The sequence below is a fragment of the Lineus longissimus genome, chromosome 1 (genome assembly GCF_910592395.1).
Source record: "Lineus longissimus chromosome 1, tnLinLong1.2, whole genome shotgun sequence".
NCBI lineage: Eukaryota > Metazoa > Nemertea > Pilidiophora > Heteronemertea > Lineidae > Lineus > Lineus longissimus.
In genome coordinates this window covers 20,243,792-20,271,753 of record NC_088308.1, presented here as the reverse complement: position 1 = coordinate 20,271,753, position 27,962 = coordinate 20,243,792, and the positions used below count along the sequence as shown (strand labels likewise).

The 27,962-nt window shown below is 41.9% G+C and overlaps 1 protein-coding gene across 1 annotated transcript; it reads right to left on the bottom strand.

The window, feature by feature from the left end:
* Positions 1 to 172: 172 nt before the first annotated feature.
* On the bottom strand, positions 173 to 26,880 carry LOC135491272 (A disintegrin and metalloproteinase with thrombospondin motifs 3-like). The gene is made up of 24 exons (XM_064777027.1): positions 26,470 to 26,880; positions 24,413 to 24,458; positions 22,647 to 23,005; positions 22,134 to 22,281; positions 21,644 to 21,831; positions 21,087 to 21,170; positions 20,689 to 20,703; positions 19,579 to 19,738; positions 19,011 to 19,116; positions 17,265 to 17,411; positions 16,593 to 16,725; positions 16,127 to 16,237; positions 15,765 to 15,907; positions 15,350 to 15,413; positions 14,824 to 14,932; positions 13,759 to 13,892; positions 13,171 to 13,291; positions 12,657 to 12,737; positions 11,935 to 12,098; positions 11,381 to 11,552; positions 9,865 to 9,997; positions 2,404 to 2,620; positions 2,023 to 2,161; positions 173 to 1,863 (listed from the first exon to the last, which is right to left on the bottom strand). The coding sequence occupies exons 1-24, from the start codon at positions 26,509 to 26,511 to the stop codon at positions 1,733 to 1,735; spliced, it is 3,147 nt and encodes a 1,048-aa protein (XP_064633097.1). The 5' UTR covers positions 26,512 to 26,880; the 3' UTR covers positions 173 to 1,732.
* Positions 26,881 to 27,962: the final 1,082 nt, after the last annotated feature.

Here is a 27,962-nt window from a genome sequence, read left to right as displayed (position 1 = left end):
GCATGCTATGATATATGGAGACCGCTTCTAATGCGCATTGCCTTATCTTGGACAAGTGCCAGGGAAAGCGCGGTGTGAGTTATCAAACATCCATCTGGTGTTTAGAAAGCAGACTCGTCACAGCATGTCTTTGCTGTATTTACAGAAAAAAAGTCTTAAAAATTCTTTTTTTATATGTGGTGTGTTGTTTTATTCATCAAATATGTGATAAAATACATATATACGCATTTATAAAATGTATTAAATCTGTATCTGCCTCCAGCATTAAGAGACCACAACAGAAGTCATTATAATGAAGCATTTGGGTGAAAATTGCATGCAGAAATATTCATAAAATTTCTCAGTTATTGAGAGAAACAAAAATCAATCTGCTCTGGGCAGTCATGCAGTTAAGATCTATCATCTGTTCTCTGTCTTTCTCGTTTCTTAAGGTGAACATCTGGAACTAATTACCGTACAAGCGGCCATGAGGACCGAAATGACTTTTTGTGCAAAACATTATGCAGCTTGATACAGTTTGGTGTAACAAGAACAAAAACAACAATTATGGCCGAATTGGATATCAATACAGAATATCATAAGTTGGTTCGGGTCATGGCTACTGCTATCAATATTACACGCAGGAAGTGTTATACTGTGAGAGCTTAATCCCACAGTGCACCCTGATGGCGTGGATTGTATCCTCCAAATATGGCAAAGATGAAGCCTAAACTGATGCTTGCACTGTTCTTGGTTAATAATCATGTTAGAATGTTACATTATATGAAATGTATTCTGGTAGACAACTGGCCAATTTCTAACACAATGGCTCTACTTTACAAAAATCCTGATCAGGTCATGTACGAGAGTGGCTCAGTGAGTTATTTTCCAATCACACTTACTGATGTGAATGGTTGGGGTACAGAAAAATCTGGTTGCGATATATCAAACAGAACAGGATGTGGATTGTGGAACAATAAACTGTTAATGACAGTTCATCATATTTGATAGCTTGTTGATATAAGACAACAGATGATTATAGTGGTATGCCCATTACATCGTCAGATGCAATATACAATATAATTATCTTCATTACAAACCTTTCGTATACTAAGATGTCCTAAAATATATATCAATTATAATGCATTCAAATAAAAATAGTCTTCTTTCATGTCTTTCCTGCTTCCTTGTCTCTGAGATATTTCACAGTCTATCATCTCTGCAGGTCCAAATCATTTTTGTTGGCCTGTATTAATCCACTACTTCTTGAATCTGCTTGCAGTAAGAATAAGACTTAATGGGAAAATGTTTTCCTCCGGTTTTGCTGTCAGCCAATTACTCAGGCCCTTACACATTGCCAAATATTGGCTGTCCAGTATCAATGATATGACGCTCTTGTTATCCTATGATGAAGCTGCGTTCATATTCATGTAATCCACTTACTTAGTACATGTACAGTCAATGTGTCATCCATCTTTATTCTCATTTCAGTACAATTAAGCTTCCGTCTCTGGTTTCCCCCTACATGTACGGTCCTACATCTAATTACACAAAAACATTATCCGGTACCTTTCATTCCTGTCCATCACATCTGGGACATCCGTGAAAAAGATTTATAAGCTGTCTCGTTGTGACTTTCAGCCACTTTCTCTCATCTACACCCACATTCACAGATTTCACCAAAAGCTACTTTCTCCCACAAACCATCACTTAAAAAAGACTTTAAAAAATAATATTCTATGTACCGGTAGCCTCAGCAGCCATTTTTAACTAGCGTGCATGATTTGCAGCACATGATCCTGAACAATGCCAGTTTACACTTTGCTCTGTTCAGTACATTTTTCCTGCAGAGTGGCCCCCTGTTCCTGCAGGTACTTGGAATATCTGAAAAAAATAGGGAGTCATCAGTCAGTTTGGTTAATTGGTGACATCGGTTTTTGATCTGTGGTTATAATATGTGAGCAAATTTATAGATTTTTGAGTTTGGTGTGGGAATTTTCGGCGTAGGTGATCATGATAGCATTATAATCTAAAATATCTTACCACAATTTGGACATTGCTTGATGGTGCAAGGCCTCGATGAAATTGGCTTGATTCCTGTGCACTTATAGTTGTTGCCATCTTGGGGGTAATTGCAGTAGACTCGTCGTGTCTGCACACCCTCGTCACATGTTTTGGTACACTGGATGGGAGAAGAGATGATTCTCAATCATGGGTGCACGAAAGTGAGAATGTCAGAAAGATAATTGGAACAATTGTGTGGTTGCTTGTCACATCCATCAGTTTGGAGGAAACTCATTTCAGACACTGCTTAGTGGGTTGATGACCTAATTACTTGCAAATGATATCAATCAATATCATCAAAATATGATGAACTTTAATTTCAAACTATAAAAAACAAAAAAAGACATCAAGTCTTCTTACCAAGGACCAGTTCTCGGTACTCCAGTCCAATGGACATGGGTGGCGGTTGCAGGGAACTCTCCACTTTGGCTTGGGGAGATGATCACAGTTGTTGGCTCGAACTCGAACTTCTTTGCTGCGCAGACCTTCAATATGTTTCATACAGTAGATTTTACGGTCACTTACGCCGTTGTTACCACAGGTTGCTGAGCAAGGGGTCCACTGTTTGGGTTGCCACCTGAAGAAAAAAGAATACAATGATATTTATCTAAAATTCTGATTTATATTTTGTACCGGAGGTGGGGGGTGGAGGTTAGGGATTTGGGGATGTTGTACATGTTGTATTTGAAAACAAATATGGGTGGATGATATAAATGATGGACCTAAACCTCTTTGCATTGACGTTCGAGTAAATCTAAAATCCTTCTCAAAAAGATTGTCTCTCTTTCGACAATTTTCTTTAACCTCTATCCCCTAATGGAAATTGCAACAATACATTTTTCAGAAATTGAGGTATTGGGCTATGTTTGGCTATTCTATTCAACCAACACACGCTTAATACAATCTGCTAAAAACTGAACTAACATCATTATGATTATGATGACTAGCGGTTGAGGGAAAGTCATAACTTTTCCGAAGCAATCTGTAATTTATTTGTTTTCACCTGTACAATCTTGAGGAAGTACAGCTGTAATCAAATGAGAATGAATCATAAAAAGTTTGATGCTCATATTTCTTGTACATGGTTGGCGCATTACTTCACTTGAAGGGGGAACATCTCAATATACCTTAAGTGGAAAAATAATAAAGGGAAAGGCCTTAGACTTCAGCTTGTTGTTCAGGAGATATTTGAACAGTTGGAAAAATTCTAACATTAGTTCAAATGGTAAAGGAACATTGAGGCTTGACAGTTGCTAGATTTATGAATATTTGAAGCGTTCCTGTCAAATCATTTGGCATTAGGGGTTTTCCCCTTAAAATAGGCTGCACCAAGGTATTTTTGAGAAGGCCCAGTGTCTAAGCACACCAGACTTGCTGGGGGGGGGGGGTTGAATCATGTTGTGATGGATGGGTAACAACGCCTATGAAGGAAGTGGCTTATATTATCGCAGGCCTAGTGAGTGATGCCTAGCAGGAGGTGGTTGAAACAGTAAACCTTATGATTCAGGTTGCCAGTCAAACTTCAGGACATGGCTGATAGCAAAAATATAAAGAGAGCCAGCCGCCTTTGCAGCCCAACATGTATATAAATATTTTTACTGATAGTGATATGCCTCTTCTTACCAAATAAATTTGATAACAATCTAAATGCCTGAGAACATCAGTGTTACAGGGTCATATTTAGATGTTTCAGGGCAGGGGGGCGGGCAATGGAAGCTTCATGTACTGCCACCCCAGATGGCACAGAAAAACATAGTTTTTCATGCAAATGACCGTGGGACCACTGCTGTCCCATATAACGGATAATCCCTGCTCAAACAGAGAATTAAAAATTCATGATTGAAGTGCATAGAGGACTCATCGCTTATGAAATTGACAACACATAAATCTATTGCGATACATGTCACTGTCATGCGATGCTCTTCAGCAACATTTTAGGTATCATTGATTGTCACGAGGGGATATTTTTACTGTTTATGTCCTGGTAGCAGATATACAGGGATCATGTGGACATTTTTCAACAGAGATGTTGGTCGATGACAGCTGATACTGAAGTGTATTAGCCACGTTAGATAGGATACAACTCTGGTACTTTACACAGCCATTTTATGTGTAGAGGTGGTCGAGATTTTGAGCTTTTTGTCACTGTAGCTCGATTGCTCAAGTGAATTGATGAAGACACGAGTTGCATTGCAGTATTTTCTTTTCCTCGTTACCTTACCAGCACTTAAAATCGTTCATTTTCTGATTTGAAGATCAAAACAGTGATAATTTTCCTCGGCAAAATAAACTGTGTTGGAAAAAAAGTTCACTGATAAACAAGTCCTTTGTATTAAAAGAATTGTTTTCTCTTCTACTTTCAGAACTAAAAAGTCCACATGGCGGATGATGTGGTGGTTCTCAATGTGGGTGGTGTCCTCTATACCACGACACGCTCAACCTTGACCAAATACCCAAGTTCTATGCTCGGCGCGATGTTTAGCGGACACTTTGTCATGTCATACGACAGCGAAGGGCGTCATTTCATCGACAGAGATGGAGATATATTCCGACACATTTTGAACTTCTTGCGTTCAAATGTTCTAAGTGTACCTCAAGGATTTAAAGATTACGACTTATTGGAGGCTGAAGCGGACTTTTATCAAATTATACCTCTAATTGAGGCAATTAAGGAGCAACGTGTTCGAGAATCGACAAACTCTGGTTATTTCATCGAGTTCTTGGAGTTTGAAGAAACTGCTTGTTTTTATCGTTTTTATTCCAACCCACCCCGTGGGTCAAATCGTGATATGAAAACTGGCGGACTGGTCATATCGGGCGACGTAGCAGCTTTACGGACTCTTCCGCTTCCACCAAAGACGCTGCAGGACTTGGACACGTCCGGTCCCACATACAGACGAATAAACGTAAATAGCTCGCTATGTTCCAAAATGCAGCTTGTACATTCGTTGAGCAACAATGGCTGGGAATTGAAGGAGACGTCTTTCGCGAACAATACTGACACAGATGGATCTTATATCATTCATAAATACCTCTGGTTTCTGCCTACTTTATGATAATATTTTACATTTATAACAGAACCTGCATTTTGATGCTTTAATTGGTCCTTTGTTGCCGAAAGGAGTTAACTCTATGTATAAATCCCGGCGAAACACTTGTCCTGATGAAAGTCCTCAAAGTTACTGCGTCATTTTTGCAGACAATGCATGTAAAAAACTTATTATGTTGATTTGGGTCAACTTTTTTCATTCGAATTCTGATAATTCCAATGGATTATATCATGATGAGTTCATGAATTTTGCTTTCTTTTTTGTTGGCTAAATTCTAAAATGAAGAGTGCCTTATTTTTGGACATTTTAACCCTGATCTTAACAGCTCTTACTGAATTTGGGAATGAAAACTCTCGGCTGATTTGGCTGCTGTATTTGCTAAGACTCTGGCAAATCTCCATCGCTGAAGTATAAATTTTTCTCTAACAGTTAACCTGCTCCAATTAACCTGTAATTGTTTGGAGCATGTTGGCTGCAGGTTTACCTTGTCAGATGTGTGGTTTCATATGCACATCAGGTCAGAGCTTTGTAGCACGTCTATAACCAAAGTTGAATCTGGCTTAGTCATCTCCACACCCTGATAGTTCACAGAATCATGATACTGGAGACAGCCACTTTCCTTCTTGCTGTGAGGTTCACAGCGTTCTTTATGCGGCAGGGTCTGCATGTTCTGTTTACATTGACGTTATAGAGAAATACTGCTGCATAACAGAATGTAAAGGGTGGGGTTAGCTTCTGATATTCACTTGCATTCCTAATTGAATTGCTGAATGATCTGATCGTGTTGTTGCAGACCAACATCTTTTTCGTGTGAATGTCACTATGTTTCAGAGATGTTTAATATGTGTCCCCATTGTCCCTGTTTTCAATCTTGCGTGTTTGACTATTCCTGCTGAAGTAGTTTTATGGTAAGGCTGAGGTTTCATACACATTATAGCAGTTGAAGTCTTCGAGTAGCAAGGGTACATTGTTGTAGTCCAGGTTAGCAGTGGGAGAACCTAGTGGGTTAAGTCTCCTCTTCTTGGGGTAGCACTTGCAATTGACGTCTAGGTGTCAGTTAAAAACAAATTATGCAGGAAGAAGTTCAAGTCTGCGGGAAGTCTGTTGGTAGAGGCTAAAAAGTCTGCGGGTAGTGTTATGCCTGTGGTTGCAGCAAGAATTGATAAAGACAAGTGGCAGTATGATCAACTGTGTAGGCTGCATTTGAAGTCTCTGTGCTCGTTTCAAATATGGAATCTGCTGGTAGAAGTTTAAATCTGCCAGCAATGGTTGGAAGTCTGTGTGTAGCAGTTGAAGTCAGCTGATTGAAGGTTCGAGGATGCAGATTGCAGAAAAACTGGTGCACTATAAATCAGTTGTACATGTTTTGCTAAATGCTGATCATTGGTAGGTGAAACAACATGGGTTTTGCCTTGCACAGCCTTAGATTCCAACAGGTAGAGGTGGTCGATGGGAATATCAAGGAAGTATTGAGAAGAGATGGAATCACCTGTAGGTTTACTTTTTTCATGTTTGTAAACATCGACACAAGTGGTCACAGTCCTTGACTGTTCAGACTGAAAGGTGCCAGTAACACTTTTCAGGGGCAATGAAGTGAGATAAGGTTTAGGCTTAATGGTTAGCTTTCAAACTGAAACTCAGCCCTAAGCAAAGAAGTTCCTTTATGAAGTAGACCTAACACATAGGACTAACACAGTCCGCATCACAAAGTAGATGACGTTACAGATGCCATCAACCTCACACTCTGATGTGTTGGTGTCTCTGAGGCAATTCCTTTATGAACTGCTGTCAATTTGGAGTAAAGTGGATGTCTGTTTGATCAAACTATGGCTGAACACACAAACATTTAGGGCTAAAGCTAGGTATGGTACAGCACTCAAAAGGTTTCTCCGTCTGTGGGGTGGATGCTAGATCGTAATTTGGCATCCCACATGGTGCCAAATCCCTTTAACTTAAATGCTACAGGTTGCTACATAGTTACCTTGATTGACCGGTAAACATTAATGCATTAAGTTAGGAATTCACAGGTGGACAATTACCCACTCTTTCGAAGAAATGTTACCCCATAAGCACATGATTCTGTACATTATTGATACCATCTATATTTACTGGTGTAATCTGTTTGCACATGAAATAAATATTTGTTGAGAAAGTAGATCCACTGTTACTTTGAGGCCAGTGGCAGATTTTAGAAGGTACTTTAAAAGGTACCATTCTTGAAATTAATCATGTCTTTGGGAACTTCAAATCAGCGCAGCAATGGACAGTCATTTTTGCTACTCATTAAAATTAGAAGGAGACCCCTACGAAGGTGTGCTCTAAACTGTATGTTCATGGGGAATGTCCAGTCAAGATTGAAAGTGACTTCCATTGTTACAGAAATCATTCTGCTAGTTGTTATGCCGGTAAATTATACAATTTGCAATTAATTAATTACAGTTGATCATTGCTTTTAAATCATCACCTTTCTTGCTAAATAACTCTGCTTTTTGTGTTATCATGTTGTAAAAATTGCACTTTAGGGTAGTTCTGCAATATAAGAGTATTCATCTTACTCTCTGTATTTCAAGTATCTTTGGAGTTCCTGTAATATCTTCAGGCATACCGGCATAATATATTACAGGTATTTTTAATTCCGTGCATTCTTTGAACAATACTGTATTTCAGGAAGGGAATGCATCTTCTACCTTGAAACATTCATTGCATGCTTGCTGCCAAGAACATGCGCTACACCAGTGCAAAATACCAATTTGTAAAAGATTAGCTTTGTTGTGTTTTGCTTTGGGTGCCATATTCCTGCAAACAATGCTGATTATTTTCTCAGGTATGGTGACTTTCCGATGAGGATTTTACTTGTTCAGGAGGAATGATGCCAGGTGACAAATGTAAATTTTTTATGCAGAGTTTTCCGCTGTTACATGAAAAATTTCTGAAAACTGGCTATTTTGACTGAACCTTTTTACGAACCCCAGGATTTGTCCCCTATTTGGTTGGGGAATCATGACTGCTTGGGCTGGTGCAAAACATGGAAGCAGTGTTTAGTTTGAGGTGTTTAGAATACATGTAGTACATTTTTATGTCACTGATACCACACTGTTGGTATTGGTTGTCTTACCAAACAGCTGTCATGTCACCCCAAACCTTGGCTGCCCCCTCTGTTTTGCCCTGCTTCGATCCACACTCCAGGTGTTTCGTGAGACTACAACCAATGCCTCCAGTGAAGTATGGTAATATGTGTCACTGAGATTAGCAGTACAACTAGGTCCATTGTGACTGCCAAGTAAGGTAGCCAAATTGAAAATGATTTTGATTCACATATCTGAAGAGAATACTGGTAAACCGGTACATGTAACTGCTTGGTCATGTTATGCTCTGATATCCGGTGTATTTTTGTATTTTAGTGTGTCAAGAATATGTCAATTACTCCTAGAGTGACCTTGTCAGTGCATTATGTACATATTTGTGTCTTCGGTTTTACTCTTAGATGGAATTCCTAATTTTGATAGTTCTACTGGTTGGCACTGTAAGATCACAGTAGACAGTCTTTATTTTATCAACATGTGTTCATATTTCAGCCACATATTTACTCTTGGTGTGTTGAGTATACTCTCAGTAGAGTTTGTTGTTGTAGTCTATGGTGATCTCATGTGATTTTCAATATTATTTTGAGTGCATTATTACGGGGCGTCTCAAAAAAATGTATCTGCAATTAGTTGGTCCTTGAGCAGTTCTTCATTTTGGACGTCAAAAGTACTTAAGCGGTGGAAATTCAGGCACAGGTTTGCCTATGACACAATATGAAGAACTGGCGACAATTATGTAACGTCCATTTTGAGACGCTCCCTGCTCTGTGGTGATATTTGTTAGAACTCACAGTATTATGCCTTTACTAAGTGTAATGTTTAGTGTATTTAGTGTGTTTAGTTCTACTGTCTTGAAGTGAAGGGGGGGGGGTAATAGGGTTATGCCCAGAAACTGGCATGCTTGTGAGAAATGGGTAGGGCCATCTTCTACAAAAAATAAACCTGTGAAAGCCTCAGGGTTTCCCGTGTTTGCCGCTGTAGTAGTGGCAATTTGGCTTTATTATAGTACTGTTGGAGCACTTGGGTCTATCAGTATAAGTAGACACTGTTACCTTATATTGAGAGTAAAATCTCACCAAGTTAGAAAAGAGCGGGTGTTTGGAGTGAAGAGGCAGAGGCCTTCATTGGCCCATCATCTTTGGTGAGGAGGAGTGAGACACTTGGAGAGTCCTTAAGACTCCACTGCAAATGGCATTTAAAATGTAGCCATAATCATCTTGATGTTTCTTTTAGAGTTGTATTTAGGTGAGCTTATGTGTCAAAGTTAATGTATAGAATTGATACACAAAGAATTGGGGAATATTGAGTACTGGTACTAAGTATTTCCTGGTAGTATAACCACATGTGATCTTTCTTATAAACTGATGACAGTTTCATATCTGTTTCATAAATAAAAATTGTCAATTCATAATTCAGGTGTTGTATTTGAAGTATTCATGGACATGAGGCAACTGCAGAATCATTGTTATATTTGCAGAGGAAATGATTTGTGGTGATGGTGCTGCCATCTAGTTTGGCAGTGGGAATTTACTGAACTATCAGGATATTTGTAAAGTAAGGTGGTACAGTAGTAGCCCTTATACAATTGTAGTATCTGCAGTCATTAATGTGTACTCTCAGCTGTTTCATACACTGTAGGGGCTATTATCGTACCAACTTACCTTATGTGATTAAATATTTCAACTTACTTTAGACTGAAGCAATCCTGAGTATTACATTCTCGGCTCTCTGCCTTTGGCTTGGTGTCTTCCAAACAATCACTTAAAGTGGCTAACTCATCAAGATATTGGTCGATACAGACATATATCTCATACTGGGCACCTGAAAAAGAATTATCAGGCATTGGAAACTACAGGAGAGACAATGGAAAAACAATCCTCCACCAGCTGGTTATCAGCTGTTGGTTGTCTGAGGCACAACCTCAAAATACTAAGGTTCTCAAAAAATAAGTTAGATGTTCAAGACTACAGGAGGGACAATGGAACAACCAACCTCCGCCAGCTGGTTATCGGTTCATGTCGGTTGTCTCAGGCACAACCTAGAAATATTAAGGTTCTCAAAGAATATAACCACAAGGCATTGGAGACAACAGGACAGAAGATGAACAATCAAACTCTGCCAGCTGGTTATCTGATCATGTCGGTTGTCCGAGGCACAACCTAGACATACTGAGGTTCTCATAGAAGAAGTCACTCTAAGCTATTGGAGACAACAGGACGGACGATGAAACGATCACCCTCCGCCAGCTGGTTATCTAAGCAGGTACTTTGGGACGCCGAGGCCGGCGTTCTCAATATGGGGTTCTTTGGCATGGGCCAAACGGTTTTAGGCCTTTTAGATTTCGTATTGACCAATAGCCCTGTTGCCAGCAACACAGCCTTCCAAACACCGAACAACTGATAGCAACCGAGTGACAGGCTCGCTGGTCAGCAAGGCAGTATTCAACCAGATCGACCAAGTACTCAGAAGAATGCTACTGCAATACCGAAAGACTCGTGATCCTATGGGGGCACTGGCTTGAAACATCACTCAGGGGCGCAGGTCAGGTACGCACTGACATCCACAACCTCTGTGAAGACCCCGAGTGCAAGTCATACCAGGTGCAGTTGTAGAACACCGTGACCGAACAACACCTAACCCAGGACCTCAATGATGCACTGAGCACCCTGCTGACTGCATGACGACCTCAGCAGCGAAAACAATTGGCGAGATCAAAGGGAAGAGCACACAAACACACAGCAGATCCCATAGTAGTCGCCCAGCTGTCAGAACAACAAAGAGCACCAGCGACTATTAGGCTCACGATCTACAAACATGGCAAAAGTGAGGATTGCACTCCACATAGAAGGAGCGGGACAACACACTGCGTCTCATAACCAAACGTTTGAAGGATGTTGCAGTCAAACACTGCAAACCTGCATGCTGAGCACAATACGAGCTGACATAAACAGCTGGACTCGGACCCTCACTTACACTAATTATCGAGTCATACCATGGTTGTTGTCTGAGGCACAACATAAGAATACTAAAGTTCTCCATTGTTGAGTTACCATCAGTATTGGAGACAACTTAGAAGGCGAGCCGATGGAACAACCAACCTCCGCCAGCTGGTTATCTAGCCAGGTTGGGCGTATGAGGCACAACATAAAAATGCTCAGGTTCTCTAAGAATATCTCTCAAAACCACAGCTCAGAGTTATTTTACCTGTTCCACATGTCTTGCTGCAGTCCGTCCATCCTCTAGTGTCCCACACATATCTCTCAAACCCGAATTCCTCTTTACCAGAGAAGGAGGCTGAGGCACCAAAGCCTACTTCAAGGGGAAGGATGTACTCAAAGCTTATGTCTGCTCTTGACAGGGAGCCCACTGGGTAAAGCTATTGAAATAAGAAGGTTGTGTCCTTAACTTATCATTACTTCAGCAGCGTTCGCACCTGCCCACCCCAAGTCGGTCTACACGCACTAAGGCAAGGAGACGAAACTTAAGTGGACAGATTCGGACAAGAAGACGTCTGTGACGTCTTGTCTGCTTGTGATGCGCAATGCATAACAGGTGTCGCAGTTATGCAGGATTGCACAACGCTCCAGTCAACTATGATATTGTGTCATTATCTGATATTTGTAACCGTTCATGGATGGTTTTGAATGGCAGATGATGTTAAAAGATTTCTTGATCAAAGACTAATCCTGCTGGGTCGCTTACTGATGACGGGATGCATACACTTCTGGATGGGAAGACGTAGGTGACTGTATACCAACCATGATCATAACTTCTGTAGTCAGTGGCCCACTGGATGCGAGACGCTCTCTATGTTGATCGTTGTGGTAGAAGAACCGGACTCCCTCATAGATAACCTCTGTGGACTCGCCTTCTCTCCTGTTACCATTCAGCAGAAACTCACGCTTACTTCGGACCTTTAAGGCTGAAAAACATGGGGGCATGATTCTTACACGTTCTATCCCGTCTTTCAATTATCAAGTGTCAATCATGTATTTTCAGGTTTAAGACAAGGGCAGACTATATAATGTCACAACAGAATGGTTGCGCCAGTCCTGTCGATAGTCACAACCACTGGTCGACCTGGGATAGACAGGGACAACGACGTCGAATAATATACGATTGCAGGAGTTCTGCAACCAGATAAATTTTCACCCGGTCAACCAATGGTAACAAGAGCGTCAGTGATGGGGTATTGAAAAGTCAGAGATCCACCTCTCATATTTTGTGACGAAACACCTTGGATAAGGGCACAACTTGGATTGCCTCTGTTTGTACCCAGAACAGCAAGACGAACTTGACAGAGACAGACGATTGTCCCTTACTACAATCCATCTGACTATATTGTTTGACTTTAAAATGAAATCGTCAATGCACTGCTAGAGGTATGCATTATGGTCGCAACCAAATACAGCGACATGTCCTGAAGGACCAGTCGCAGTTGTTAAACAATCTATTGTGGATCGCAGGCATTCGTATTTACCAAGGAAGTGACTTGATGCGCCGTTTTCCTCAATCTTGATGTGTCTGGCTCCTCTTGGCAACAATAAAACATGCGTGTAACCTGGAAATGGAAATGGAAAAGCTTGTCTCTCTTACCTAAGACAAGCTAGTGTTGGTTTCTCAAAGCTTATTTCGGGATGTTTGCCTCCACAATTTGCCGGCCAGCTGAGTTAGGAGAGCTGACAATGGACTAAAGACCAATGATTCCAAAAGTTCGGGCCAGGAGATTCAAACGGACTCAAGTGCATTCGGGTACGACCCGGTGTCATATATTAAAAGTGCCTAACATAACCCTTTGTCCCCGGGACACTCTATTCAAGTACAGATTTTCACACTACACCAGGGTAAAACGTCATTCAAATCGTAACAAAGACTTCTTTCAGGTACTGTCAAGGCGTCACAGCAGGCGCCGAAGCTGGGAATCCGTCGTACGACGACAACTGAGGTAAACTATAGCTGCAACTCCTTATAAATTGCGTCACAAAACTGCTTACTTCTGGTTGGCTTCTTGTCGTAGATTCCACTGATTTGTGTACATTCTGAGTTATCACCATTACAAACGCCACACTGATCATCCACTTTGTCCGAACCAAGGACGCCGTCACAACCAACTTTCTGAAGACAGAATTATACAAATACTAAAATGTACAAACGAGTCTTTTGAGCGAAGCACCTGTACTATCCGTAGCCCCGGCCAAGAGACAGTCCTGGAGCTCATGATAGTCCTGATCTACATCCCACGCTCGCTCCAAATGCAACCATCACCCGCTCAGGCTTCATCACACCAAAAGAGTCGCCGCGTCAAAGTTCCAACTTCCCCTATTAACGATGACCACCAGCGAGCTCAGTTTGACGTGAAAATAAAAAGGCTACCCTTTCGAGGCATGCGGTTCAAAGACCTGCTAGATTTTGCGGAAGGTACTTTTTACTAAGCAAAGAAACAGTTGGCCTATGAACAATTAATTGTTAGCGTTGAAAAACCACAATGTATGACTTTGATGTTTCATGATCACCTGACTCGAGCAGGAGGAGACATGCAGTTCCAGCAGCAAAATGCAACCTTATGTAGAGATCGAACCTACCTCGCATTCTCCCCTGACACATACATTATGCTTGTTTTCGTAATCACATGGTGTCCCATCAATCAGTGGTTGTCCCGTGGCGAATATATCTCCTGGCCCCGCCGAGATGCACATCAATTCACAGCGCAGTGCCTCTGGAGAGAGAGGAGATGCAAAAATTCTTAATGACGTATATATACATAGGTCAGGGGGCATTTTCCAATAGTTGGCTGAACATACACACCCTAGAGCTGTCCTGAACATATAGGAACAAGCACTTCCTGGATTTCTTCTGCGGACCATAAACCCCTGATACACCCAAGAACAGTTCTATTGATTCAGAACACGAGGACAAGGACATTCTGGATGTTTTGTGTTGATCCTAAGGCCTCATCAATAAGCTGTCCTGTTACAAACAAGGGCATCATAGCTTTGTCTTGGGACTAAAAGGCCCATGTATATTCTGAAGCTGTCTTGTTGAGCATGGTGACGAGAGCATCCTACATAGATCTGTCCTTCGGCCAAAGGGCCTGGTGCATCTTAAGGCTGTGTCGTTGAACACATAGACGTGTGCATCTATGATGTATGATGTGCTCGTCCTCATGTTTACCAGAAAGACAGCTATGGTATGTATCAGAGCCTTATGGACTGAGGACTAATCTAGGATGTGCTCGCCCTTACGTTTACTAAGAAGACAGCTATTGGAAGTACCAGGGCCTTATGGCCCGATGACTAATCAAGGATGTGCTCGTCCTTACGTTTACTAAGAAGACAGCTATTGGAAGTATCAGGGCCTTATGGACCGAGGACTAATCTAGGATGTGCTCGTCCTTACGTTTACTAAGAAGACAGCTATTGGAAGTACCAGGGCCTTATGGCCCGATGACCTATCAAGGATGTGCTCGAAAACGACCCCGAGGATGCATTGTAATTTGAATGAGGGGCGTTTCATCACAACCTCTCTCACGAAGACTCTTGACGCTCGGCACCAGTAGTGCCATAAACCTGTCCATCCTTAAAAGAAAGACACAAGTAAATCAAACATTTGAGATGTGTCGGACAGATTGTGCCACAGCGACAACTTACTGTGTTTACTGACATATGGTAACCACGTATGTAATCGTCCACCCCGGTAGACGTCTGGGTCGAAAGCACTGCACTGGGCTGCTCTGAGATCAGTTCCTTCTGGACACACCTACAACAAGACAATCTGATCAAAAAATGCATCATGGTGTTATTTTGGGTGCATTCATCTAACTAAAAGAATGATGGTCTCGAAATACGGTGGTGATTGTCCGAAACCAAAACTTTTCAGCATTTTCCAAGGTAAATCCTTCCCTTTTGTTGACCAGAGTTGCTTCAGATCATGTCGAAAGGGACGCAAAATTGATGCATGGATTACATCTACTTAAAACCAAATGAAGCCTTACTCCACCTATGTTGCAGAATGATGCCTGCGTCTAAAATCGGACTTCGAATTTCCCGGGAATCGTCTTTGTCCTCGTTAACACGACGGCAAACTTGTACCGATAATAAACAAAGCTTCAGGGTGGAGATGGGTGCGGTTCGTTCCAGGTTTGTTTTACCCCACTTTAGATTCACATCAACTTACCACTTGGTTGCATAGCTGAAACTCTCCTCGGTGGCCAGTGCATTCCTTGCCATTGTTGATAGGACTGAAATGATGTTACGCACAGAAGCTGATCGCAGGAAAATATCAAAGAATAAGGGATGCTTAATTCTACCTTTAATAAGTGGTACATGCAGTTAAGTCCACTTCAGTATCAAACTACATGTAAATGAAATTGTCACCTTTACCTTTTATGGACTGGTTGCAACGCTATGTCCGAGACACAGAAGACTAAGAAAGAGCAAGAAGAAGGGCTCATGTCTGGAGAAGTACAACCCTGCAGAACAAACACTCAGGAACAGTTTCTGATCGAAGCACGCTGTCAAGTAGGAAAAGGGCCATATCGAATTAAATGGTACCAATGTTATTCTCGATCCCTCTTCTTGGCTGGACCTACCTCGGATTGTTACACAATCGCGTTCGAAACTGCACCCCATTCCCACATGTCCGCGAACACTCCGTCCAAGGAGCCCATTGGGACCATCCACCATCAATTGACGGAATATCGGTCTTTTGTTCACAGATGCCATTCATGCACCACTGAAAACATTAGGGTACGCAAGATAAGGTCATATATCTCAGTTGTGAGTGGGTGCAATTTAAGAGTCTGCGGACTGTCCTTCACTGGACGTTTAGTTGAAATATTCACTAAGAGGTTGCAGCACTGATCTGTCTTCGGTCGGTGTTGCTCGCAGGACGAGACGGTGGGCGACCTACAACCCTCTGAATTTCTAATATGTAAGAGGTAGATAAATTTACACTGTAAGGTCCACATGGTGTCCCATCCAGAGGTGGTGACTTCTTTGTCTTGCACATCATGTCATTGCCTGGGGTACTGCACCAAAGCTGGTCACACATTGGCATTGGAAACTGCAAGTATGGGACAGCAAATAGAATGAAAAAGAAACGACAAAGTCACAACCTTAAGTTCTTGGGATTTAAACACACTTGGAGAACGTCTCAACAAGGATGATGTATTAATTTCCTTTGTCACAACCAAACCTGATATGTCTTCGTCTTCAACAGCCCATTACTTTTCATTTGAATGATGGGCGACCTACTGTGGTGTCCCGGGGACATTCTTGTGACTGCACGGGACGGTCATTAATTGTTACTACTATACTGGGTTGTCAACTCAGGGTTGCACTAATTTGGTCACTACTAATAAATGATCGTTTTCTTCTTCTCGGCGTTAGAACAAATTATTAAAGCAAACTATACTAACCGCTTTGCATTTTGTGAATCCTTCCCCGAACTCCTGCCGACACTGCTGGTCTGGGTACCAGTTCTCTCCATACGGTTTCTCATACTCTGGGTAGCCAGGATCGAATGGGTCGTCCTGGAGGCAGGGGTAATGCCTAAAGGAAACAATCGCTATATATGATGATGTTGGCCTTGATAAATTGATAGCATGCTCATTCGGACATAGCCCATTGAAATAGGCTCCGATCCGCTGTAGATGGGGCGGGGCCAGGCCGGTCTAATTTGGACGGCAGCGACGGATATTCCCCGATGTAACATCGCAGCTGACTCATAAAGCAGACTGAGATATCCGTGTTGAACGTTACCCTGGGTAGGGTGTGCGTCGAAACGTGGTGGATCCAGAAATTTTGGTAAGGAGGCGCAGCCCGAGCAAGACTAAAGAGCACAGAATATACGATCTTGAGACGGAGGAAATCTCAGTGCCAAATAATTATGCGTTTCCGTGCATCTGAGGGCTAAGATCAGAAATAGTCAAATGTTTCTTGAGGAGATCATCAGGAGTCATGAATGTCGTTGCTCTCCGACGCCGTATCATTTCAGTATACGGTGTTTTCTATTGCTAAATATTACAGACAGTTAGGAGGTTCAAGAGACCACACCCGCGTGGTACAATATGACGTAACTAATCTCTTACTCGATCATGTCTCCCAGAATCGAAGCTGCACAATGTGACCAATAGTGAGTATCAAAGGTAGATTGGACAAGTGGCGCCATAATCCGTCCATCCGTTGGGTCACCACCGCCACAATTGTTGCCTTGGCCATCGTGCATCATACCAAACCTGAAAATTAGTTAATTACAATACTTGAATATGTGTCATTGCAAAAAATGAAGTAAATGTTCGCGCTAAGTCGTGTCCCATCCCGGATCTGATGCAGCAGGCCGTCGAGGAATTGATATTCAGGCGACGACACCAACCGTCGGATAGAGGACCAACGCCCAGTTGCTGAAAGAGGTCACGCGGTATGTATCGCTATAGTTACATTGATGCTATAGATAACACAGAGGCCTGGTCTGATAGATGTCCCAAGGTATGCCATTCGTCATGCTATTCGTTACAGTTTGAGGGATAAACGAGGCCGGTTCATTTTCGGGATCCACTGTCTTCTGGGTGTGGTAACGTCGTACCCTTTTTATACTGTGTAGTGTTTGAGGAAAGAATCATTTGCAAAACGTTTGCAGAACGTCTTTAGCTTTAGGGCATCCAGTCAATTAACTTTAGGGCATCCAGTCAATTAACTTCATTATCGCAGTCTTTTCAGGTGACCCCACAGCTGTAGAAATGGCGTCATAAGTAACTGTGGCGTCACGCAGGTGGTGACGTTAATTCCAAAACGAGGCAAGGTTTGTTGATAACGTCATTCACTTGGCAACGTTTGTTCACTTGGCAACGTCGCATTTTGGGCCCATCATCCTGAGATACAGGTTTTTGATACTCCTACAAATACATGTACATCGTATACAAAAGTAGTTAGAAATATCGAGAGGCGGAGTATATAACCACTGGTTATGTCAGGATGTTTGGGCCTGGACTTCACAGTACCTAGGTGAGTATAATCTAATGCTTCATGTTCGTTTTACCGATTTTGCCAATATATTTATATATATATTGATATCTGGCAGAGCTTCTTGAAGCAACCTAACCATGCTCACCAGCACATCGCTTGTACTATGTGACCTTGTCGAAAATCTGCTTGTATGAGTTGCCCATCGTTCAAGCATGCATCCTCTGGGTATCATTACTGGAGGAAAACTATTGTAATTAAATTGTTAACAGTATATAAGAGATATTTGACCTCGATTACTTCAACCCAGTTTGCAACCTTGGGTCACAAAAGACTCTTACTGATGATACGACAATGTTTTATTGGTTCATTAACATCAGACCTTCCTTTCAAGCGAAGCAGTATAATTGGTTGACAGAGAAGACCCTTCCCAATTAACTTACCAAGAACATATCCGGAAAAATAATTTCATTAACCTAACAAATGCAACGGGGTCATTCCAATACACCGTAAACATGTTTTGCTCGAAAATATCACGACGACTTCTATTTAGATACAGTTTTGTTAAGATTTCATCCCGGATTTCACTACATCCGTGTCATATGTAGACATTAGTAGACTCATACTTTTCCAATATCACTTGGCTTATTGTGAAGACAGCGGAGACTCCCTCTCCTCCATATACATTTGGCCTGGGCTGTCAGTCTAGTTTGCAGCATCACTCAAACCTCTCTTCGACACTCATTTCGAACTATGGCTTGTCACAATTGCTTAATCCTGATTTGTCAATATTACGAGACACTGCTCATTTTCAATTTGTTATAGATAGACGATCAAAAACTTCTTAGTGTAAGCAAGGAAATGTCATAACTTACACATGACCTATTTCATGGGCGATCACAAAAGCGGATGTCAGACCTTCGTCTCTGTTGACCGAACAACTTCTCAGTGGATTGCACATCCCCGTCACTGGCGCGTAACCTGAAAAGGAGTTGCCAGATTGATGTTTTTAATGTTCTTTCGGCTCAGATTGTACAGCCATATGAAATTCTCTTGTATTGCAAGAGAAGTAGTTGGACCATTCACCAGCTTTGACCCAAGGAACGCAATTACAACGCTTTGGTTTTGTCGTTATCCCTGTGTCACACTATCGCCTTCCAGTGCTTCAGAATTGTTTGCGAATGAAGATACAATGTACATGGCCGCCGAGACATGTAATATATATTTCATATGTATGCAATGCTGCAGGAACACCATTCCTCTTGCCTGATCAGTATTTCTGTTGAAATAAGACTTGCCGAAAGTTGCCTATTATTACAAGAACCGCGAATGAGATGATACTTTGACATCGAAAACGATGGCATAGTTGTTCTGTTACTTTATAGAACTTCATGCCTATCCTAAAGGATGAGTAAGTATCTGCTCTTCTTCTTGCTGGCTTACCTGCCGGCCCAATGTTCTCTTTGGTAAGGAAGATGGCGAAATCGTGTACGTGATATTGTGGTTGCTCCGGAGTCCGATGCCTGGTCAGGACACTGTTGGCCCACACGCAGAACAAATCCAGTGTTGCCTTGGCATTGCCGGGTACGATGAAATGGTCTGCCTGAAAGAGTAGCCTGCTTTATTCACCGATCACGGCATATTTCACAAGCATCTCCTTATTCTCTTCAACGTGCCAGTGGAGTGCCAAAAATCGAAAATGACCAACAGCTTTATTATCAATATATATCAAGAAATAATGGTCTAACTACGCAAAGTGCAAAAGCTTTAACTATCATCAAATCTGCATGGCAAGTGAGCTTACTACCGCAATCGGAATAGAAACTGCATGCACAAATGTCTTGATCACCGACATGAGAATTGCAGATGCATCCTTTGACTCCGATGTAGAGACTGCATGCCTAACTTGGAATATGGTGAGTTGATCTAACCACCTTGCGACATCGGAAGCGATATGCATGCTGCCAATTAAGGAATTGAACACTCGCTCAAGGCCCTCTACTTTCAACCATCTATAGAAATCGGATGCACAACTTCCTGGTAATGGATTTGGATCTAATTCGGAATACAGAATCGCATGCTGCTTTGTCTCCCAATATCAAGAAAGTGTGCTTTTTAAAGCTTGTTAAAACATTCTCCAACACAGAACATGGGCACCGCACTTCCGCACTCCAGATGGCAAGACTATTGTGCGATGAATTTGTAATGACCATTGCACATGGATGCTGATGTACTAATATTTTATGCATTATTCTACAACGTAAGGAGAATCTGCTGGGGAAAGTTTTAAACCACTAAACGATAATGAGGAAAAGGATTTGGATTGACCATGCCGAGCTACGTCCAAGATATTTTATGCATTCTACAACGCAAGATAAGTCTGCGGGAAAGCGTTTTAAACTACTAAAGAATGGATTATGAGCTATATCTGATGCATTCTACAACGCAGGGTAAATCTACTAAACGTCGAAAGACAAAGCAAGGAAAGATGTTCTCTACAGAGGAGCAGAAGCTTACACAAGGTCTCCTGAGGCTACTCAAAAGATATCATACCTTAAATAATGTATTCTTTAAAAATAAAAATAAGATTAAGCGTCAAACGTGTTAGCCTATGTTAATATTTTGACCACAGAATATGGAAAGGTTGTTAGAAAAAAATCATCGGATTGTCTCGAAAATTGCTCGGGTTGAATAAAATCCGACTGCTGTAGCACTGAGATCTGCATTCTTCGAACAATGACCTGAGTCGCCATGTATGATGCTTCCCTTATTTGTAGCCTATCAACCAGGTTAAGTCAATACTTGGCAAAAGGGATTTTGTTTCGGAACTGGGTGCACCCTCAGTATTTTAGATTAATATTTCACCGAGGAGAATCGTCTGTTCTTCGATGATCGGCAAGTTCTATTAACCGGAGATGAAACGGGTAAATTTGAATCAATAGAGAACTTACATCTTTTTGACTTAAATAGAGTATCTTAGAGAGAACAATGTTGATGACCACACCCAGGGTTGGGTGGTGGTATACCTCGTCTACCTTGAAAGAAGAAAAGAGCTGATATCAGGAGGGACATATCTAAAACGTAAACCTGGCTTCGCTAAATATCACTTTTGGGCATAGAGCCTGGACGTAATTTTGTGCCGTGGTTTATTTTCTCAGTCATTTCAGAAAAATACCCGGCTCAGCTGAATATATGGACGTACATGTAGGCATCTTTGTGATCTATCTCCTTTGTCATCTCTAATGATCGGAAAACATTTCAAGATGGCCACGTTGATACCAAGTGCCTATGTCGTTTTGGTAATGCTGGTGTTGATTTCCTCTAAAATTTGAGCAGTAGACGTACATGAATGCAATAAACGGCATGCTCGTTTCGCAGTTGATATTTTCTCTCAAAGAGATGATTGCTCTTTTCGGGTCACTTACATGTCTCTGTAACAACCTTTAAGCCATTTTCCAGTTAATACCACTATCTACGCGCTCATAACTAACGCTGGACGTTCACTTACGATATTCATGAGAGTAATAAGGTACTCCTCCACCCTGTCTTCGCCGTGGAACTCCCGCAGGTTGGCGTCCACGACCAGGATCACCTCGAGGTTGAACCGATGGGGCCCGTTGTGGCGCTTCTGTCGCACCCTGTGGTGTCCTGCCATCTGAAGCCTTGTCATCATCTGGTGGTAGGCAACCAGATCCCCTAAAAACAGGGACAAAATGTATCTTAATTAAAGGCGTGCAGAGTATCACTCTTAACCAGTGATTGTGCAACCCAAAGACTTTGACATCGCGCGCTACGCCCCTAATGCACACTTGGTGGTAGGGTGTACTACGAGTCCGAGTCCAAGACGGTACTGTCCATGAAGGTTTAGCGATGGAGATGTATGGAGATGGAGACGGCTTCGTGACACCAATGAGCGTTAGATTACAAAAATTCGTTTAACCACTCGGTGCCATTTAAAAATCAAAAGATTGATATCGTTCTGAGACCATGTCCCGTACCTTCTGTTACATTTTCTGATACATCCCGGACCGTATCTCCGCGATCCCTGCTCTCTGGGTAGATAACATGACGCTGCTTTCCATCAACATCGTCTCTTTTTAACGGTTCTATGAAGTATCCTGTTGTGTCGGTCTCGATTAGGCCATGCTGTCAAAGATTTAGACGATGAAAAGAATATTGCCGTTTGGAAACTCAGTGTGTCGGAGGTCTTAGGAGCATCATTTTACCCAATTTTTATCATGGCTCTGTAAGACTTCCGATGGACGGTGCGTGACCAAACGTTGATGCTTTGATAAATGTAATAAGAGCAAAGGTAAGAAATTTTAGACTAAGAAGTGTCGGTCGACTTTGCGGCATCAGGCTGTGGCTCCATTTGCCACCGAATCATTCTGGCGGGGAGCTATACATCTTGCGGTTGGACCTGTCATACTATTGGTAAGCTTGCAGCCAACCCCACCCCATTGTCAGCATCGTGTGTTGTAGGCAAAGCGGGTCCACATTCACCAACTTACCAAGCCATGGCAACTACTGACAGCAACCATAGAACTCTTCATCCCTCGTATACGGCCCTGGTAGAAGCAGTCCCCCCGTAAACGACGTCCCGTCAATGTACCATTTTCCCAAGACTCCGCAATGGCAACCGGAGCAAGGAGGTGGGACTTTCGGGTAAGGTCTAGGATCACAGTTTCTTTTTCCATAGGTACAACCACATATATAGTATCGGCAGGATTGTCCTGGTCCGTGCTTCGGCGTGAGCGGTGATCCCGCGTTCTCCCTGAGATGTCGTAAGAAAGCAAGCTGCCATCGTTGCTGGCAAGGAAGGGCACAGTGGTTATTGGGGACAAGCTGCCTTTGAAGTTTCTGTTTTTAGCTGAAGCAAGAATTTGAAAGGAACCTTATTTCGGAAGAGTTGAGAAGAAACTTTCTTTTAGAACGCATGCATGGCGGTAATTAACCTTTTGGTTCGGGATGGGTTGAGGACACAGTTTTGGTGGCGTCTGGGGGATAGTGCCCCTGCAGCTCCCGCTACGGGGCTGACACGTGTACTATTCCGGCTAACTGGATTTGCAAAAACATGGGTATCGACTAGAGGATGGCCGCTCCATCTGTTTTTACAACAGATGTTGGTAGTCACAGTCGCATGTCAAGCGCGGAGTCTCGCGGAAATGGAACTTGTCTATGTTATAGTATAACAGTCATGGTTAACATTATCATACTTCTGTGCTTGAAAAATTCCCGATTGAAAATTACATGGGTCAATTTTTCAACTGAAGATCTAGGCCATTAGGTAATAATTCAGACGGGGGTTTAAAAACTAGTCGAGTCAGCGATGGCTTTCTAACTAGTACTACGTATATAGGTCTACCGCAACACCCGCATCCTACTCTTATTTGAACCGATCATTATAGTGTCGTTAACATTATCTTGATCTTCCTTTCTCGTTTTTGCATCGTGACCTGTGTAATTACCATTCTTTATTGAATAAGACGCTGAAGTGCAATAGTACGTCTGTCGTCGTAATGAATCACCAAGAACAATAATGACGAGAGCATATTGTCGGATTGTACTACAGGCCTACGTATTAGTATCATCGTCGGATTTATTTGCTTTTTAAGTCCAAGAGTTCAGTGATCGTTGACCTCTAGAAAGAATTTCACAGTGTATCCGATACTGGTGCCTGACACAGCGCCAAGGAGAAAAGCGGATGTTGATGTACTTCAATTCCGAAGTGACGTACTTCGGACGTCCTGACCCTTTGTTATTTACTATTGTTGTCCATTCTGGTGACAACGACTTGGGCAATTCCATCACCCAAAGGGCGTGGGTTGCAAGACTTTAGACATCGTAGACCATTCACTCAGCCAAGAGAACAAGGCAGCAGAAAAATCTCAGATGCAAGCAGCGCATTTAGTTTTTCGCACTCGCTGTTCTCCCCGGGGTTTAATGCTTCTAGACTATTGTTTTCGTTATGTTTTTCATTAAACATTCAGAAGAACCCACTGAATGTCATGATTCAGAATTAGTCTCAAGCTGAGCTGAGTGACTGATGATGGCTGTCTGTAGCCTCATCGAAATCAAGGTCACCAAAAAACGTACATCTCGTATTCCGTCCAAATCCCAACCCGCAATACGTTCGCTGCCGTCAGCTGATGGCTACAACGTTTCTTTGGGCTTTGGGTTTTATTTTGCGGAATACTTACTCCACACTTTATACGACCAATGGGCATTGGATCAGGTATTATGATACTGGGTTCATGTACCATCTCCGTTGTCTTACCTGATTTGAGTTTGTCGTCCTCTTCTGATAATGCAACATGGAAAATCTAGAAGGAAGAGAATCCATACATGACAAAATGTCATTTTCTGGAGCTAGAAATCTGTAACTAAATCGCATTCAGGCCGGATAAATGAACTGACATTTTTTTCTTATGCTCTTATACCTTCTAAACAATATATACACATCCAGTTGAAAGTATTTTTGCCAGACTTTAATTTCCACACCGACTAATTAAACTTTAAGGGGAAAAAATCTTTGGAAGTATAACCTAATTCTGGGATATCAACAGTGCAGAAATGAAGAAAAACAAATGTATATAGTCTGATAATGAACCAAAGTGTCTGGCCCGTTTTTTTTCTGACACTGGAAAGGCATGATTGGCAGTACCTCAGAAATTAAAAGCGCCGCGTAATAGAATCCTTTGTTCCCCCGGACATCCTATCCTAGGACACTTCAAACACTTTACACCTGATTTTCTTCTCGCTATGTTGCTTCATAAAAGAAGGCTCTCAATTGATCTTGCTCAATTTCATAAGAGTACTTCTCACAAAAGTTCTTTTCTTTACCTTAGATTGAAGATGACCTCCTGACAGGTTCGCGTGACCCAATATATTTGAATGCACTAAATGCCAAAGGTCCTTTATTTCATACCGTAATGAATTCGCGGGAATACCATTCTTGCATGTATCAAATTCATTTCGAAGAAGAAGAATCTTTGCATCAGAAACAGTAAAAAATGAGCAAGTACAAATGTTGGCGGATATTAATAAGACAAATTCAAACTAACTGGAAGCTTTAAATATAGGGCATCTGGTTCTGTAATCAAAGCACAGCAGTAAACCTTGGAAAGATGTCATGTCGATATATGAGCTGGATAGCCATCCGCGAGACGTCAATCAGTTGTGATTTAATCACAAGTCTCTAACTTCGTGTCGAGATATGCCTGTAAACCCTATGAAATGCCTAAAGGTGGAAAATTGGGACATTTTATTTAAAAAGTTTAATTTTGCTCCACCTTTATGAGTTCAACAAGGTGCATTTTGAAAAGTCTTGGAGATGGTACGGTTCACAGGATGACGATCATGTAACATTTTGAACAAATTATCTTTGTAGAGTATAGTAAACGAAGACCAAAAAGCACTATTTGCAATTGCTTCACCACAAAAGCTGTTTTTCAACTTAGATTAATTGTACACATCTCAAATGTTTTATAGCAGGGTTGTTGTTTTTGACCAAGATTTTGAATAAGAGTATGAGCTTTCGAAAACCTTTAAGAGTGTAATACATGTATGTCAAAGCTTTAGGATGTATGCCGGAACAAGGTGTGTGTCTACATCAATTATCTATCAGACAGTCTGGCTTGTTACAACAACAATCCACTGCCAATACCAACATCCACGTAAGTTGGGCCCCCATCAACGGCAATCTAACTTCCCCCAAGCGGACTCCCCGAATCAGCGCTCAGTTATCAGCAACCGCACCCTCTTCAGCTCGGCAGTTTCTATTTTCTGTAAGAAATCTCCACTCTTGCTAAAAACTGATGAGCTTCATATACATGTATCTGGTCAATTTGGAACCGAATTTGATGCTTTGATGAGTTTCTTGCCGTAAATGCTGAATCCTGGGAATGTTCTTCGTTTAACAATTGGCTACAGCTCGTTTGACATTAAGTTCTTTTTTGGGACAAATTCAGAGCACTTAATTGATTGTTGACACTATTTTCAAGGAGGCTTTGAAAGGGTTTCGTGGTAGCTGAGGTCCTCTCAAGATCATCGGCGAAAACGTCAAAATGAATTGAAGGGGTTTTGATTAGCTTGAGTATGCGACAGCTTTCAGCCAATTTTACCCTGGTTTTATACTCTCTTTAAATGTAAAGATATTTAAGCTTGATGAGATGTAAAAATATGAGATTTCACAGATGATGGCCAACGCAAGCAGTACAGCCGCGTCAACTATTGTACGTCAGCTCGACACTCACTCTCGGCCACCTTTAGACAGTCGCGGGTCTGTCACCCGGGTCTATCAAATTCCCTCGCCTTTGGGGCCCCCTCGCTTACCTTAAGATGAAGCACAATCCATACGGCGAGCGGTATCCTCATCCTTACGCCGATAGTCCGATTGATGATTCGATTTTGCTGGTCAGGCGTAACAATTGAAATGTTGTTATGGGTGATTAAGGGTGATAATATAAATATCTGAACTTGTAGTATCCTTCTTTGAGGCCTTTCAATAGTTCCTCCACTTTGACAAATAGAAACTCATTCGAGTCCTAAAAATTATGCATCTTGGATTGTACTGTTCCCGGAATATACCCACTCTTGTTTAGTAGTCCTTTGCACCTCAGCAACAAGCCTTGACAGAGTCCCAGCCTCTCTCAAGGTCTTCTCCTTCCGCAGCAAAAGCAATTGGAATAGGCTGGCAAAACCGTTGGTGTACAGGCCGTCACTCTCTGATGCAGAATGACTGAGATCTAGGCCGAACTCGCTGCCGAATGACAACATTATTTGCCCTCTTTCTTTCTTCTTTGTAATGATGTCTTAACCCCGTATAGGCCTTGTACTATTATCATGCCTACCAAAACCGGGCCTTATACCAGCTACCGGGTATGGTAGTTTGTAGAAGTTGAAACGACGGGCCAAAATGAAACAAGCCAAACGAAACGGACCAAATAAACATTCCCGTGAATCACAAAATGGCATCCTGACATAACCAGCGATTTTCGATATTTCAAACGAGGTTTTGTATACGAGGTAGGAGTATCAAAAACCTGTATCGCAGGATGCAAAATTGAAGATCAGGTTTAGAAGTAATGTTATTGCAAGCGTTAGGTTGATATTTGCATGAAATAAGAAATCAATGTTATTCACATAGGCCCACTTAATTTGGCTCCTTTCAAGTTTTAAACAGGCCAAAATAAACAAGTACATGTACATGTAAATGAATCGTTTCATTGTGCACTATGCAAAGCTTGAAATGAACCAAATTGCATGGGACCACATGTATATGAATGATCATGGAATATCTTATGCCATAAATATGAACCTACGTAATCATGCTTGCTGAGTGAATAAATCAAAATGATGCATGATATCGAAATCAGCTGCTAGGTTCCTTTTTACATTTGCACAGCTGTCAGCAGAGATTGGCATCTAGGCAAACAAATCTGTGAGCTTTTTGCATAGTGTCCTGCTGGTAAATGCATCTTCCGTTTCTTGAATATTCAGAAACGGTCTTGCACAATACCCCCAGCACCGCGTAAAATCGTCTGGAATTGCGAACAAACCTGCCTAATATGGCCAACAAAGCCATGTGCCCACAGGACCCATTCACCAGTAACTCGCTAATTAATTCTTAGCCCCTTGAACTTATGATATAATCGAATCGTGTGTGTTTATGTAGGATATCATCATTAGTTCCCACATCCTGCACGTATCTCCTCATTAGGCAGGTTTCGCAACCCCTACGAACGACGAAGTACGAACGACGAAGGTTTGTCGTGTCATCAAGCCATGTGCTAATTCATTCACGCGAGAACTCGTAAATCAACTTC